This window comes from Microtus pennsylvanicus, chromosome 3 (genome assembly GCF_037038515.1).
Source record: "Microtus pennsylvanicus isolate mMicPen1 chromosome 3, mMicPen1.hap1, whole genome shotgun sequence".
Taxonomy (NCBI): Eukaryota; Metazoa; Chordata; class Mammalia; order Rodentia; family Cricetidae; genus Microtus; species Microtus pennsylvanicus.
The window spans coordinates 49,893,514-49,911,495 of record NC_134581.1 but is presented as its reverse complement, the minus strand read 5'-3'; the positions used below and the strand labels follow the sequence as shown (position 1 = coordinate 49,911,495).

Sequence of the window (17,982 nt, the reverse complement as noted above, 5' to 3'; positions counted from 1 at the left end):
GTTGCTAAAGTGTTGAACCTAACCTTTTTAACTGTAAACTGAAGGTAGATTTTATATAGGGAGCAGTGCACTTGTCCAAGTTTGTGTGGTATAAGGCTCCATAGATGAAGGAAACTTTGTCTATGTGCCTTGTATCACAAGGGTTTTGTACTGAGTTGAGCAGGTAAGCTGCACTTGTTGAGGGTCTTCATGGTTTGATGGATAAATCCCATGTCTCAGAATTGTGTGATAACATTTCCATCTCCCCAAATAATGCTGAGAAGTGGAAGAATCTCAGATTCTAGACAGGGTGACTCAGTCAGGTTTTATAAATGCTACTGTGCAGCAATAATCTCTCTGTGAGAATAAAAGCCCACACTTAGAACTGTGTTCATCTTGTTCCAGCCTCAGGGTTTAGTCCTCCAGCCTTCCTGCTAGTGAGTCCCAAGCAGCAGACTTGGTAAGAACTGAAATGGCAACATTTGCTCTCTGTTCCTAGGACATGCAGCAAGCCTTGCTCTGGTCAAGAGTTGCTAGCACACTGTGGATGTGTTAGAAATACTCTAATCCAGCCAGGTGGTGGCGGTGCACGCCTTTAATCCCAGCACTGGGGAGGCAGAGGCAGGAGGATCTCTGTGAGTGCAAGGTCATCCTGGACTACAAGAGCTAGTTCCAGGACAGGCTCCTAAGCAACAGAGAAACCCTGTCTTGAAAAACCAAAAAAGAAAGAAAACAAAAAAAGAAATTCTCTAATCCTTTATTAAGCATCTTTGGTAGGAAAGCTCTGGACAGAAGATGACTTATTTCACAGCAGCTTCCTCTTCATAGAGACTAGCCACCATAACTGAGACCATTTAGGATTTAGGATCTTGGTCACAGCAATGATCTCTTCATGCCTAGTGAAGGATGGGACAGTGGTACTCTGTTGTGGAGTCTTTGGAAAAGTTCTTGTCAGTGTCTGACCCTAGATGTAGGGACATGAGATGTCTCAGACTCTTGAGAGACTACAGGCAGCCAGAGGACTCTAGTCTTGTTCTTTGGGGAACCACCACCACCTACTTTTTTTGTTTGTTTGTTTTGTTTTGTTTTTTGTTTTCTTGAGACACGGTTTCTCTGTGTAGACCTGGCTGTCCTGAAACTCACTCTGAGATCTGCCCAACTCTGCCCCCTGAGTGCTAGTGAAAGATGTAGGCCATCAAGCCTGGCTCAAGGGGAGCTCACTTTTAAATACACCTGGTTCTCATAATCTGTCCCTTCCTGCCCTACAACTGTGTGTGTCCATGTCTAGCCCTTCAGCTGTGGGGTGTGGGTGTATGTACATCTGTGTCAAACCCTACAGATGGGGTGGGGAGGGTGTGTGTGTGTCCATCTCCATCTGACTTCCTGCTTCCTGGCACTTAAGAGTGGCATAACAGAACCTTCAGTGTTCGCTGACTACTACTGTAGACTGGGTCATGCTCCTATTGGTAGCTGTGATCTGTGACACTGTTAAGCCTCACTGCTAAGCAGGGACCCGTGCAAATGCTTGGCTTAACTGCTTTGGTGCTCATAAGCAGCCAAGGGCACAGTTTGTGTCCTGCACGGTCCTTCCTTGGACATCTTAGAAGCAGTTGACTTGTTAATGTTTCTTTGATTAGTTTTTTGTTGGTTTTTCACTGGTCTCCGCTGTGTTAGTCATGGAGTTACATTCTCAACCTACTGAAGTGCCATTTAAAAATGAGTTTTTGAAGAACTGAGGTGATTTGGTGGGTAAGAGTGGTTGTTCTACAAGCACAAGAACTTAAGTTCAAATTCCCAGCACCCACATAAAAAAATAGGCCATGATCACATGTGCCTCTGATCCCAGTGTTGGGGGATAAGAGTTTGCTGGTCAGTCAGCCTAAGTGAAACCGTGCTTCAGATTCAGTGAGAGCCCTTGCTTGTCTCAAGGCAATAGGACAGAGACTGTTAGCCTGGAGTCTTCTCTGGCCTCGGCATTTGTGTGCATACCTGCACATACCTACACACGATGTACTATCCCATCTACAGTTGCAGGTGTGGTTGCTCATGCTTGTAATCCTGGCACTCAGGAAAGGCTGACACAGGGAGTCCCCATGACTTCAGAGCCAACCAAAGCTACATGATGAGATCCAGCCTCAAAAAGCAAAGGTGGAAAGTGATTTAGGAAGACACTAGATATCAGCCTTGGGTCTACACACACACACACACACACACACACACACACACGCACACATTGGCCTACACACATGTACACCTATGTGTGTGGTAAACGTGCAAATACACACATACATATGTGAAAAAATACATATTTGGAGTGTGTGTGTGAGATCCCAGCCTGGGCTACCAGATCATTTCAAAATGGTTACAGGCCTTTGAAGAGCTGGGTATGTTTAGTGGTTTTTAGTAAAAGTCTTGCTTAATGTGGAAAAGTCCCTTTGTTCAATCCACAGTATAAGTAAATTAACTTTAAGTGTTGCTTACACTGAAGTGACCAACAGTCTTCAGATATTTTTTCCCTAATGTTGCCATAGTTACAGCTTTTTCTAGTTTAGAAAACTTGAGAAACCCACCTGGAATTATTTAGGGGTTGAGAATAGCTCTGAAGAGTTGGGCCATTAATTAGCACAAATGTACCTAAGTTAGTAGTGAAAACTGGGTTTAGGGAGGATTTTCTAAAGGAAGATGGGCTCTTCCTGACCTGGAGACATGTACTAGGCTAGTTTTTCCTTTTTCCGTTTTCATGTATGTTTGTGTTGTATGTATTCTCCTGTGTGCGCATGTGAGAACTGAGGGCGATATTAGAATCCTTGGTTACTCTTCCACCTTCTTCACTGAGTCAGAGTCTCTGTCAAACCTAGAGCTCATTGAAATGGCTGGTCTTACTTGATACCGTACCTCTCTGTTGAAGACTGAACTCACAGGTGGGCAGCCATGCCCACTTGGCATTTACATTTACGTGGGCTCTGGGCATATGAACTCTGGTCCTCGCACTTGTATGGCAAGTGATTTAACCACTGAGCCATCTCCCAGAGCATCCAGGCAGTTTGTGTGCAATAATTTAATGCCGACCAGCCTTCGTGTGGGCATCCGTATGGAAAGAAACCTAGTAATGATCTCAAGATCACAGAGAATGATAGAACGAAGATTCAAACTCAGATATAGTTGTGCTCAGAACTTGAGACCATTTCTCTCCAACCCTTGTTGATTCCATTGGGCAAAATATGAATAAAATGTAAATACACAAAAAAATCCAGTGATTAAGGAATGGCAAAAAGAAAGTAACTCATGTTCAGGGTTTCAGTGTGTGGGGCTCGTACTAAAATTTCTCAATTTTCTGATGTTACGTCGGATGTGATTCTGTGCAATATGCCCATAGAGCCCAGATGTCGGCCTCAGGTATCCTTCCTCAGGTGCAACACACCTTGGTGTCGGGATGGGATCTCTTCATTGGCTTGCAGCTCAGGAATCAGACTAGGCTGGCTAGTCAGTGAACCAGGGGTTTGAGTGTGTCCTCTTCTCCAGCACTGGTATTAAAGGCACAACTCCATGCCTGTGTCTTAGTTACTTCTCTGTTTCTTGGTATCACACTATGACCAAAGCAAACTATATATAAAAAAAAAGTGTTTAACTGGGCTATGGTTTCAGAGGGTCAGAGTCTATAACGGTGGAGTGAAGGTCTGGAGGCAGGGAGCAGAGGACTCGCGTCTTACTCTGCAAGGAGGAGGCACAGACACACACTGGGAATGATACAAGTCTTCTGAAGCCTGCCCTTGTGACAACTTCTCCAAAAAGAACACCTCCTTAATGTTCCTAGCAGTTCCACCACCTGGGGACCAAGTATTGAGACCTAGGTGCTGTTGGGGGATATACTCGTTCAAACATGAATTCTGGAGACAGAGCTCAGATCCTATTGCTGTCTTCCCAGCTCTCAACTAGAATTTTTTTGTTTTGTTTTTGAAATAGGGTTTCACTATAGCTTTGGAACCTATACTCTTGTAGACCAGGCTGGCCTCAAGCTCACAGAGATCCGCCTGCCTCTGCCTCCTGAGTGCTGGGATTAAAGGCGCCACCACCGCCCAGCCTCAACTAGAATTTTTAAAATCTCAGTTTTTGTTCATTTGTTGCTAATGTATGAAAGCATTTGAAACTATTTTAAAGTAGAATATACAAATGACCAGACACAACTATCAGCAAATTTAAATGGCAGTTTTGTCACTGAAAATCTTCATGTTTTTTCCTTCTTAAAAATTTGTTTAATGATGTGTATTCATGTGTGTGTGTGTGATTATGTGCACATGAGTGCAGGTCCCCTTGGAGCTGGAGTTACACGTGGTTATGAGCTACTTGCATGACTGCTGGGAACCAGACTCTGGCCCTCTGCAAGAGCGGTACAAGCTCTGACTGCTAAGTCATCTCTCCAGCCCTCCATGTCCTTTCCTGGTCATCCCAAGCTGCTTCTCCAGCCTAGACAGCTACTGTTGCCTTTAGTTTTCTTTAAAGTTTGATATGCCTAGAGCCATACAAAAACATCATTTAATTCAGTGCAGTTTGCATTTGGGCCATGTTGCTATGTGTCAGCAATTTTCTGTTGCTGTGTAGGTTTCCATTGTACATATGTACCATAATTTCCTATGCCTTCACTTACTGATGGGAATTTAGCTTGCTTGCAGAGTAAATGTTTTGAGTATAAGTCTCTGTGGCCTTGTTTAAATTTCTCTTGCATAAGTAGGCTTGGGACTGGCAGGTGTTGCTGCCAGAAAACTGTAATTGCAGGAAACTGCTGGAGAGTAATCAAGTGTGTGCCATCTTTACATTGCCCAGACTCAACTCTGCGTGTTGGCCGTCCCATAGATATAGTGTTATTTAGCTATGGTTTAATTTTTTTTGACTCTTAGTAAACTTACAAATTTTTATTACATAAATTTGTGTGTATATGTGTCATTGTGCATCTGAAGGTCAGTGGACAACTTGAAAATCAGTTCTACCATAACAGTTCTGGAGATTGAGTCCAGGTTGTTACACTTGGTAGCAAGCTCTCCTACCCACCGAGCTATCTCATTGGCTCTTGAATTTCTGTTCTAATGATGTTAAGCATATTTTACATGCAATTGGTATAGTGTAACATGAGGGCCTGCTCATTGGGGTTTCTGTTCTGCCAGGTCCCCCAGGCATTTAGACCCAGAGAAAATCACCCAGAGAGTCTGCATTAATTATAAACTGATTGGCCCATTAGCTCAGTCTTCTTATTAGCTCTTGTATCTTACATTAACCCATTATTCTTATCTGTTTTAGCCACATTGCTCAGTACCTTTTTCAGTGGGGTAGGTCACATCCTGCTTCTTCGGTGGTCTGGGCACTTGTGGAAGAGCTTTCTTCTTCCCAGAATATTCCTGTTCTCCTCACCCCGCCTCTACTTCCTGTCTGGTTGACCCATCTATACTTCCTGCCTGGCCAATCAGCATTTACTTAAAACATGATTGACAGAATACAGACAATTCTCCTGCACCAGTATAGCTTTGCATTATTTGTTTATATTTTTTGTTTGTGTTTTAAGACAGTTTTTCTCTGTGTAGCCCTGGCTGTCCTAGAACTTGCTCTATAGACTAGGCTGGCCTCAAACTCACAGAGATCTGTCTGCCTGAATTTTAGACCAGTGTGCTGCCACCATCACTGCCTGGCTACATCTTTACTTCATTTTCATTGTGTTTTTGTCTTTATCTTTGCGTTCTAAACCCTTTTCATGTATTATTTATCAGATTTGTCCTGGGGAATATTGTGTCCCTGTTGATGGCCTGCTCTCTTTTTTACTCCTTCTTGAGTCTTGCTGTATCTCAAACTGGTCTTTAATTCACCACCCTCTACCTCTGAGTACTGGGATTACTAATATGTACCACCATGCAGGCTCACTGTCTTCATTTTTGCTTCATTTTGAAACAAGGTCTTATGTAGCCCAAGCTGGTCTGGAATTTCTGATTTCTCATGTCTGTCTCCAGAGTGTTGGAATGCCAAGCTTGCACCTCCAAAGTTAAAGATGGCTGTGATGATGAGATTCGGTATGATGCTTGAGTATATGAAATTGGTCTCTTGTTTACAGTCCTGATGTGATAGGGAGAAAGCCTGTAATACCACCCACAAGGTTATTGCATCCAGCTACAGCGCTGGGGCCAGTTATTGATGGGAAAGAGTGGTGAGGTTTGCCATCACTCAGGACTCCCCTCTGGACTAATCTGAATGATTTCATTGTGGGCATGGCTGACTCTGGTCATCTCTGTTCTGTCCCTGATGTCTTTAAGTATGGAAGCAGTAGCCTGGCATTTGAGACCCTAATGAGGGACATGGTTGAGGTTTGAACTTAGTCAACTCAGTAAGAGAAACTGGCTGTGATTGGAGCTTTTTTTTTTTTTTTTTTTTTTTTTGAAACTTGAGGCAATGTCTCACTTCGTAACCTAGGCTGGCCTTTAGCTCACAGTGATCCTCTTGCTTCAGCCACCTACGTACTGGGATTACAAGTGTGAACTACCCTGAGTGTCCAAAATAGAGTTTTTGACCATTCAAGTTGGATACTAATTTTGAGCTGTAACATAAATAGCTCTGAAAATCACTTAGAAAACAAAATAAAATGAGATGGCTCTATGGGTAGAGAGAGGTACATGTAGCAGTAGCCTGGCAGCTTGATCCACAGGGGCAGGAGGAAATGATCCCTTTCAGTTTTTCCTGAACTAACTCCTCTGATAAGAGAGCTGTGTGAGATGGTGACTTCCTCACCAGAATCAAGGGTTGCAGTTTAGAGCTGATTATTAACTGTCTATTGTGTCAAACATTGATCTAAGTGAGTCTCAGGTAAATGTGACCAGCCACACGGACAGCAGCTTAATGTGATGAGCTGACACACAGAATGTTCGGTCTAAATATCAAAGTTTATTGAAATAAAATATAATCTATAATAAAAAATACTACAATGTTATTCACTGGTTACAGTTTTAAGTATATTAACAAAAACATCCAGCGTTTTAACCCAATGATGACACTACACTTTGTATAACAATGAATTTGAGATTAAACAATAATACTGAATCATTGTCAGAACATTTTATACTTTCCCACCTGTGTTCAATGTCTTTTCAGGAGTAGTTTCCAAAAGTGAAACTTGAAATTTAAGACATAATTTTTAGAGGTGTTCTTAGCATAATTAGCATTTAAAACAATAAATTTATTTCACAGAAATCAGTTCAGCCCTGTGATGAGTAGGCGCATTTTAGGTGTCTCTTTTCAATGAACATATCCCAGTCCCTGTGCCTTTATTCTTCACTTGCATTTAAAGCAGAAGAGTGACTTGCTAGAAGTAGAAAAGATGCTGGGACAGACAGTTCCCACAGCCCATTTCAGCCAGCACATAGCTCCTCAGGTCAGAATAAATTGGCCTCACACTCAAGTCGGGGGAGAAGACCTGTTTCTTTTCCTTACTGCTGTTCACAACAGTTTCCGTTATCATTCTGTTTACCTTTTTGCTCTCCCAATTCCATGTTTCAACCTTCGTATGCAGCCCATATCAAGGGAAACGAATCACATGTGCTGGGGAATTATCCCTTCTGTCATTTACCTGGTCCTATGTGGATCTGTGACAATCGTTGCCATTTTATTGAGGAAAATAAGTCAACAAAAACTACTAGGGCAAAGCTTCACTAAAACACAAACCTGGGAAGTGAAGAGACACTGAATCCTTTCACAGTGGTTATCTCACACAAATAATGGGTGGGAAGGAACAGCAACACACATTCTGACAAACCAGACATCATTTTAAAGATTGAACACCAATCTCTTATCTGAGTTACAGCTGCTTCATAGGAGATTCTGTTAGGATGTTGTGACTCGGGATTTCTAACGGGCATTTCAGCTCCCTGACTTTCCGCATTCAGCTATAAAATGACTACTGAAGGCAAAGGCGCCAGGCCTGGACTGCGACCGCATTCTCTAGTTACAGGGCCACCTTGCCTCTCCAGGTGCGACAGTGCAGAATTGAACATTTAAAGGGTGACATCTTTACAATTCATGCTAGATAAAGTGGGCACTTTCTGGGATGGGGCTTTTGCTCTTTTAACTTCACCATGGGACAAAGGTTGGGTTTCCTATCTTTGCCATCGGATTTCAACTAGTTAATGGGAGGGTGTCATGCCCTAAAGATACCAGCTTATTAGACAAATCTAACCAACCTTTGTCAGGACAAAGGAACATTGAATTTGAGGCAAGAGTTGAAGATATTTACCCTGTTCGTTTAGTTTTCTTGAGTTCAGAAGAAACTAGAATCCTACATGTAAAAAAATATATGCATTTATCAATTTGTTAAGCTCTATTTCCTAATAGCAGAAATACCAGGATTAAGTAAAGACATGCACGAATTAAATTTTAGATTTTCAAAGTAAGTTTTCCAGCATTCTGCAAGGTACCCCACTGTTTTATCTTCTCTGTATTTATTCCCTTCAGGGAGCTTTTAATTTTAAAAGTTATTCTCAACTGTTATCTGAGAAAAGTGAACTCAATTATTCATAACTTTTGTATCAGCAACAAAAGACACTAAATTATCAGAGAAACAGAACTCTCCGATTCAAGCGTTCCTTTATGCTTTCTCACTCTCTAAAGGAGCTGACTTGCACACTACCAGAGTCCATTTTCACACCAAGCCACAAATAAGTAGTCTACACTGATACCAGCGGAGAGACCGGCCAGTTCCTGATGCTACTTTACCCTGGAGGAAAAGACCAAGAGGCTCTAAGCACTTAATCTGTAAAAAATACCAGGAGAACAGGTCTGTAAAGGGCATTTTATATGCCCAATACCAGGAGAACAGGTCTGTAAAGGGCATTTTATTTTATATGCCCAATACCAGGAGAACAGGTCTGTAAAGGGCATTTTATTTTATATGCCCAATACCAGGAGAACAGGTCTGTAAAGGGCATTTTATATGCCCAATACCAGGAGAACAGGTCTGTAAAGGGCATTTTATTTTATATGCCAAAGACTCCTGCTCTTGATAGTAGTCTACCACATACAAAAGCAACGCAAAATATACTTTTGAAAGCCATAATGCCACATTTGAAATAATTCTACAAGCTAATGGCATTAAAAAAACTGATTTAAGTCATAAAGTCTGCACATTCAAGAACAGAGGCTGTGCAATGTCTGTGATGATCTCAGTAATTCTCAGTGCTCAGGAGAAGCAAGTATGGGGAGCGGCAGAACACAGAGGAAACTGAGGCGCACGATGATTACCAAAACAAGACAAAGTCAGGTTTGTGTTTGGAGACGGGGTCTTACTACTTGCCCAGGCTCGCCTTGAACTCAGGATCCTCCTGCTTCACCTTCCTCAAAGGTTGGGTGACAGTGTGTATTACCATGTTCAGACAAAAGCTTCAAACATCAAATGATCCAGGATTTCACATGTCTAATCCCTTAAAATATGAATAATTACCTTTAATGTCTTTTTGCCTTATTTTGTCAAACATTAATTTTTCAATTTAAATTCTATGCCTATGACCGTGATATGTGCAAACCTATAAGCTTTCGTAAGAAAAATAGTAACTGGTACAATGGATAAGAAAGGTAAGCAAAATGCAATCCATTTGCTGTTAGCTTTACAAAAGTTTAAACAAGCTGGCTATGATGGCATATGCCTGTAATCACGGCAGTGAGAAGCTGAGGCAGGAGGATTGTGGGTTTGAAGCTAGCCAGGGCTACAACAGTTGATTCCAGGTCAGCTGGCTACACAGCAAGACCAATGACAGTTCTTAAAATTCTTGCCTTGATTTGCTACGATTTTTACAGACACCTGTTCACATGCCAACACAGACAGTGATCATCCTCACATCTGCCCTCTGGTCCTCAAGGTCTGCACTGAGTTTCTGACTCACAGAAAACAAAATGCTGTGAAGCTGTTGTGTGAGAACAGAATGGCCAACACGAGTTTATTAAACTTATATCTGATATGAGGAGCATGAGGAAGAATTCAAAACAAACTGAAGAAAAGCGAGGCAATAGAAACCAGATCACCTAACCCAAACTTAAGCCTCTGTCTTGCTCAAACCCTAGCCTGACCTTAAAACATGGAGGAAGTTATTCTGCCCATGAACACTGACTGGGCCTAAAGCCAACGCCATGATTAACTGCTTGACACCATACTTCTCAGTGTGTCTGTGCACATATGCATGTTCTGGGGACTGAACCCAGGGCCTTGAGCATGCCAGGTAAATGTTCTACATCTGGGTGACACTCCTAAACCTGGCGTGTTTGTGCATATTTTTATTTTTATTTATTTATTTTGGTTTTTTGAGACAGGGTTTCTCTGCGGCTTTGGAGCCTGTCCTGGAACTAGCTCTGTAGACCAGGCTGGTCTCGAACTCACAGAGATCCGCCTGCCTCTGCCTCCCGAGTGCTGGGATTTGTGCATATTTTTAAAATGATGACTTTCATTTGATAGGAAGTTTTGCTTTGAGACCCAAACAGAGGTCATGGAAACCTACTTCAGAAACAGAACACGCTCCTCCGTATTGACAAACTAGTACAAGTCATAGCAAGTTATACAACAGGGTTACCCATCAAGAAGTGCACACTAATAAAGACTGACCTACTAACTTTAAGACTCTGCTTTGAAAGCAAGAGAAAAGCCAGGGACCCTATCTGCTCTTCCACCTGCCTCCTGCCAGTTCTCATGCTGAGTGGGCACATTGGTCAAATGTGCCTGAAATTTAGTCTAGAAACATTAAGCTCCAAAATGTTTAAATTCTAACGTCTGTTAGCAAGATATGTATAACAATTTCAAGTATTACAAAGTATTGGGAGGGGGAAAAATCCCTCAAAATACCATATTCAAAGTCCTTTGTACCCAAATAAGCAACAATATGCCTGAATACCACTTGCTACCTTGAGCAAAACATAGGAAACAAGCATGCTACAGTTTCGATCCTTGACAGCCTTTGAGGACAGGAAAGCATCTCACAAATTTGTTTTAAGAGTCAAGCATTTAATTTCTCCCACAGTAATCAAAACAAATATTATGACTCTTGTCATATCAAACAATTCCAGGAATGTAACCAAGCCCGACTTGGAAATCTGACATAAGATTGGATTAATAAACACAATTCATTGCTTGTCATGAGTACACACTGACACCTACTTATCTGATAGCGATGCTGGTTTTGAGTGAGTTGTGTTTACTTTGTTCTTTTTTTCTTCTAGAGGGAATGCAGTATGGCAGTATTATCTTTGGAACAAATTAAGATAGTAAAAATAACATAATTTCTATATATAGATTTTAAGGGCAATAAATAGATATTGTATATAATTATGGAAAAATATGCCTCAAGTATACTTTTTAAAATTACTCAAGGTTATTTTCTAAATTAAAATATAGACGGTTCTGGGAAAAGCAAACCCTGAGGATTGAGCTTTCTCCTCTGAGTATCAGAGTGCTGCTGTCTATGTGTTTCTGCCGAGGCAGCCCACCACAGGGCTCTGGTCTTTGACAGTTCATACTCACTCTAGGTTGGAATCAAGAGACTTACCAAGTATTTTATACACAAATTTTATAGCCCAGCAAGTTCTCTGATTGGTTCCCATGCTAGCATAGGAAATCTGAATAACAAAGAACATAAGTAGACGTGTAATATAGAAGAGTATAAAGGATACAGCATAGCCCTGAATTTTTCCCCTTAGAATAATACTTTTCATAAATAAAACTCTACTTTTTACATACAGATCCATCCTACATTGGTTTGGGATCATGGAGAATGTTGATGACAACAGTCTTAAGAAACTCGAGACTACTTTTTTTTTTTGTAGTCTTTCGTTGTCTCCAGACCACAAGAAATATTCTCTGACTGGACGTTCAATTTGTGATGGTCCTGAATAAACAAGTTTACTGAGGCTTAGGGCAAATCATACAGCTACCTGTACCGGCAATAATCTTTAAAAAAATGACTGAAACAAACTTTAAATACGAAGTATATAAAAAGGACTGTTAAGGATAGTTTTCAAACTTGATCTAGAAATTACAATATGTGCTGCCTCATCACAAAGCTGAGTAAATATTATTTCAGAATCCTATAAATGATATAAGATGTCTTAGGTTTATTTGGTTCTCATAAGTTAAAAAATCTGACTGCTTTTACATAAATTCCTTCAGATTCCTGCTATGTTCAGAATTTTATTAATATCTTTTCATTAGAGTCAAGAGATTAACTTTCCTTCAGAAATGTGCTTTTTATTGGTTTAAATAACTATGCTTAATTTTCTAGCAATAAACATGATTTAAAATTTAAGGTTCAAGGTAAATCTAGAAAAAGGTAGACAGTGAACTCTGCTCTTCTCTGCCATCCTATTTACAAGGCTAAAACATGAGTGTGGTCTCCTCACTCACCACATCCTCAACAAACAGAAACCACCATTCAGGTTACCTAAAGGTGTTAAAATTCCTCAGAATCTCACAATACTACAAAGTCAGTATCTGATTTGGATAGGTTATATGTATTAGTGTCATATAATTTTTGTGGGGTTTTTTTGCTATTGGAAAATAAAAAAAAAAAATCTATCTAAATTGGATCCAAGCTTCATTATCAGTTCTCAAGATAATATCTAAAATGTACATTGCTAAAGAAAGGTAAAGCTGTTCAAGGGCTGAGCCAGTTCAGTGTACAACGAAGGGTCATTTATTCCTGCTTTTTTTCCTCTCCCTGTATTAAATTCCTCATTTCTTATGGATTAGAACATAATTTAGCATAAATGTTTCAGAAATAGCTGTGCTGATAATTACATCTTGAGAAGGATAGGACTCACTCAGGTGCCCTCCATCCATTGTGGGACACACAGTAGCTTACAGACTGATTAGAGTTGTCATATCACTAAACATAAAATAGAAGTGATATACTTATTTGGCTACAAGTGACAACATACAACAGTTCCACTTTGTAACAAAACTCCAGCTCATAAAGAGTATATTGTGTAACTTAAAAAAAGTTGATTGTAACAAAGTAACAACCTTCCCCTGGAAAACAAGAACAAAATCCATTGAGAGATCAGGCACAGACGGTAGGTACTGGGTCTTCCTTTCCGTCATCTGCATAGGTGGTTCCCACAGATGCCAGCACTTCCTATAATATCACACAACTATTTTTTTCCTTTTCTTTCTCTTTTTCCCGAGGTTCTTTGCGTTTCCGTTCACTATTTCCAGGCTGTTTTACACTTGATGGAGAGGGTTGTGCTGGCTGGCCCTGCTGTAGGAGAAACACACACCGGAACAGAATCAGAGCTAGCTAGAACCACAAGGCAAAAGGTATCCTCACAGTTACAGATGCTGCGGGGCACGATTTCTGTTTACAGGTGTTAAGGTTTGAATGGCAGATGGCCCGTCCCTGTTGCTGGCCTGTTGTGTGAGAAGTCTGGGGTATCTTAAGTAAGAGGGCCTGGCGGTCCACATAAGAGTGGATGTGAGGCAAGTGGCAGGGCATGTCTTCCTGTCTGCTTAGGTTGCTGCTTCCTGATGGAAAGGATGGGAGATGCTGTGCCACCAACTCCCACCTTCATCAACTGAACACTGTCCAACCATGCCTTCCTCATCCTGAGGAGCTGTACCCTTTCCTGCAGATCTCAACAAATCTCTAAGTTGCTTCTGTCAGGTGTGAGAGAAGTAATTAATATACAGAATAACTGACACAAATAATGTATAATTAGTTATGTACTCATTATTCAAAATCTATAATTATCTAAACTATTTAAGCTTCTAGTTTAAGAAATATTTATGTAACCGGGCAGTGGTGGCACATGCCTTTAATCCCAGCATTCTGGAGGCAAAGGCAGGCAGATCTCTGTGAGTTCACAGTCGGCCTGGTCTAAAAGCAAGTTCTAGAACAGCCAGAGCTAAACAGTGAAACCCTGTCTCATCCCACCCCTTCAAAAGAGAAATATTTATGTTAAACTGACAATTTTGGAAAACTGTAATATTTCTTCAAGACTTTATTGTATACCATAACAAACAAATCTTAAAGCAAAAGACAAGAATCCTGATAACTGAGAGTGTAAAATAATAAGTGTGTACTATGAGATCAGAGAATTTGAATGAAATAAAATAATATGGTAGCACTCACCTGCTAAGTTTGGATAGCTAGTGCTTTGTTTAGAAGCAGAAGTTTTGCATGTATTTTAATGAAAGAGGGAAAAAGAGAGAGAGAATGTGTGTGTGTGTAGTGATAATTTGTTTGTAATCTAACAAATAAAGCTTGCCTGAAGATCAGAGTACAGAGCTAAACCACTAGTTAGCCATAGTGGTGGCTCACACCTTTAATCCCAGCATTAGGAGACAGAGGCAGACAAATCTCTGTGAGTTCAAGGTCACCCTGGGCTACAGGAAATTGATTCAGTCTAAAAGAGAAACAACTGGTGGTGGCTCAAACCATTAATTCCAGTACTTGGGAGTCACATGCCTTTAATCCTAGCACTAGGGAAGTAGAGACAGAAAGGGATATTGTCGCACAAATGATAAAAACCCAGAGACAGATATTGGGGTTCAACCTGGAGACAGACAAGCAAAGCAGCTAGCCACTTTCTCTTATCTCCACCTCAGACTGAAAATGGGTGAGATATGGTCTCCTCTAATACTGAAGACGCCATACTCCTTTATATTCCTCTCTGCCTAGCCATATCGCCCCTGTCTCCACCTCCCTAGCGCTGGGATTAAAGGTGTGGGATCTCAAATGCCGTGAGCTTCTTTGTGAGAGCTCTGTTTCTATTTTAGACAGAGTCAATCACGTGTTGCCCAGGTGGCCTTGAACTCAAGAGGTCCATCTGCTTCTGTGGTCCCACCCCCAAGATTAAACTCTAGTCCTGGGATTAAAGGTGTGTGCCACCACTCCCTGGCCTGTATGGTTGCTTTGCTCTCTGATCTTCAGGCAAGCTTCATTTATTAAAACACAATATGGTCAGGCGGAAAGAGGAATATAAAGTGGGAGGAGACAGGCGCTCAGATGCAGTCTGCAGTCTGAGGATTCATAGAGCCAGGATCACCCCTTCAGTTGAAGGATTCAGTAGAGGTAAAGGTCTCTCTAGTGTCTGGCTGCTCTGCTTCTCTGATCTTTGGCATTAACCCCTATATCTGACTCTGGGTTTTCATTATTAATAGCAGTTAGAATTTAAGCCCCATGTGTGTGTGTTGGAGGGTATGAGTGTGAGGTCAGAGGTGTTCATCTGGTGTTCTCTGTCACCCTCAATCTTATTTCCTTGAGAGACTTTCTCTCACAGAATCTGGAGCCAAGTTGGTGGCCAGCAAGTTCTTGAGATCCTCCTATCTTATCAGAAGCTCTAAAAAAAATGTCTTCATGAAATCAGAAATATGTTTGGATGGTAAAAACCTTAGAACAATGTGAAACACCACACAGGGAGAGCTGGAGAGATGACTCAACATTGAAGACTTGTTCTTGCTGAGGACCTGGGTTTGATTCCCAGCAGCCACATGGTGGCTCACCACCGTCTATAACTCTAATCCCAGGGGATCCCATGCCTTCTTCTGACTTCCACAGGCACCAGGCACATACATGGTGCACATGTAAGAAAAACACTCATAACGCATAAAATAAATCTAAGCCATGCAGTGGTGGCACATGCCTTTAATTCCAGCATTTGGGAGGCAGAAGCACACAGATTTCTGTGAGTTCCAGGCTACACAGAAAAATCCTTTCTTGAAAAACAAAAAATAAAATAAAATAAATAAATCTAAAAAAAAAACCCAGCAAAACAAACAAAAGAGCCTCAACCCCTTGGGTGCTGACCTGCTAACACAGTTGAAAAGCCAGAGCTGACTTACAACTGTTTCTGCCAAGCAGAAATTCTTTTACTGCTAAAGTGACTGTTGTGTTTGAGATTCACAGAGCTACGGTTTTACCTGGACCTGTGTGGAAGTGGTGGTAGCAGCCACAGCCGCCTGTGCCTGCTCCTGCTCCTGGTAGTACTGAGAGGCCCGTCTGTCCTCCTCCTCTTGGAGTTTCTTTGCCAACTCCAGGTCACTGATTCCTTCTGGGATCTGCTCCCAGTTGATCTCTTGGCTCTGCTGTTCTTGCTGCAGTGACAGTGCCATAAGGTAGTCCTGAGGAGTTCAATCACAGCGCGTCAGCTTTGAGATGTGACCCAGGAACAGACACCCACTATGAGTCCGAGGATGACTTTTACAGCATAGGCCTTTAAAGCTCTATTTCTAAGGACTTTCTTCTTTGTAGAGCTACAGATTTCCTTCATTATTATCACGGTTCTACACAGTTTTAACATTTAGTTTAAAATCTGTTCTAGAAGCAATAAATAAGTCATATAAGAAAGCTATTAAAAAAAGTTCCCATTTTCAAAAGAAACACGTGAGCAAGGAACATGCAGAAAAGGCAGAAAAGCAGACATGTGAGCGCTGAAATCACTTTAACAGATGTAACTGTGGAGTATTTATAACCTCTAGTATGTTCCACATTCACATAGAAATTCAAACATATCTCCCACCCTCCAAAACTATTTTAAGCTTTTTATTTTTCATTTAGCATTGTTTTTAAATAGTTTAAGAACTTCATAAGATTCTTTGCTCAATTCTCTCCTCCTCCCCCAGACTGTTTTGCTCTGCTCTGACCAGGTCTTATGAAATATCTCAGGCTGGTCTTTCAGATCTGTGCGCCTGGGCATCCTGAGGGCCGGGACTACAGCTAATACCATATTCAGCTCAAAGAATGATTCGGGTTTTTATTTTACATTATTTAGTTACTCATTTTTTTCCTGCATGTATGCCAGAGCTCCTGGAACTAGAGTTACAGACAGATGTGAGCCTCCATGTGGTTGCTGGGAATTAAACCTGGTCTTCTGGAAGAGTAGCCTGAATAAACTGAACCATCTCCCAGTCCTTAGTTACTCATTTTTGAGGAAGACCCTTGCTACATAGACCTGGCTCACCTCAAAGTTGCCTGTGAGTGGAAGCCAGGACAACCGCAGTGTCATCCACGTTTTCTCTCTTTCTGTGTGTGTGAGGGTGGGAGTAGTACAAGTATGTGCATGTGTGCACACTTTGGTGGTCAGAGCAGGACACTGGTTATCTTGTGTTACTCCCTGTATTAACTGTCTTGAGACAGGGTGTCTTAGTGAATTAGAAGTTCATCTTTTGGACTAAGCCAAGCCAGGTAGTCAGCTCTCAGGAGACACTTGTTTCCATCCCTAATGCTGGGGTTACAGGGATACGTTGCCATACTCAACTTTTTACATGGATGTTGGGAATTTGAACTCAGGTTTTCATGCTGGCCGGTGAGTCCCAGGGATCATCTTGTCTCTGCCTCCCAGCACTGAGATTACAAGTGTATGTGACCATTTCCAGCTTTCTACATGGGTGCTGGGGATTGAACTCAGGTCCTATGAGTGGGCAGCAGATACTTTATAAACTGAGCTATTTTCCTAGCCCCAAAAGATGATTTTTAAAGCCAAAGTAGCTATTGTTGAATTCAATTACTGGGTAGTTATATCTTCTAGCTACATACCGAGATTATCTCCTATGAGAAGAAGTTAATTTTGGTCAAACTTATACCCGACTTATTATTTTTTACATTTATTTACTTACTTATTATCTCTCACTGGGTGGTGGTAGTGCACACCTTTAGTCCCAGCACTTGGAGGCAGAGACAGGTGACTCTCTAAGTTCGAGGCCAGCCTGGTCTACAGATCGAGGACAGCCAGGACAACGAGGAGAAGAGAGAGAGAGAAGAGAGAGGAGAAGAGAGAGAGAAAAGAGAGAGAGAGAGAGAGAGAGAGAGAGAGCCCCTCACTGTGTGTGTCTGTGTTTCAGCTCCTCCTGCCAAGCCTGATGACTGGAGTTCAGTTCCTAGTACCCATGGTTGGTAGGAAAGGACAGATCTGCACACTGCCCTTTGACTTCCAGGTACACTGTGATATACATATTCACTCACAAACAAACTAAGTAAAGAAATACAATAAAATGGTTCATGC

The 17,982-nt window shown here is 41.4% G+C and overlaps 1 protein-coding gene across 2 annotated transcripts in view; it reads right to left on the bottom strand.

Annotated features, from left to right (window-relative positions):
• Nucleotides 1–6,877: 6,877 nt before the first annotated feature.
• The window catches only part of Mindy2 (MINDY lysine 48 deubiquitinase 2), a 67,751-nt gene continuing 56,646 nt past the window's right edge, over nucleotides 6,878–17,982 (bottom strand). Inside the window, exons 8-9 of one of the 2 annotated variants that reach the window (XM_075965326.1) lie at nucleotides 15,902–16,102; nucleotides 6,878–13,238 (exon numbers count right to left, since the gene is read on the bottom strand). In XM_075965326.1, the coding sequence (XP_075821441.1) occupies nucleotides 13,119–13,238; nucleotides 15,902–16,102 (321 nt within the window). In that variant the 3' untranslated portion in view covers nucleotides 6,878–13,118. Of the gene's footprint in view, nucleotides 13,242–15,901; nucleotides 16,103–17,982 lie in introns of both variants that reach the window. The other variant, XM_075965325.1, reaches the window with a different exon arrangement.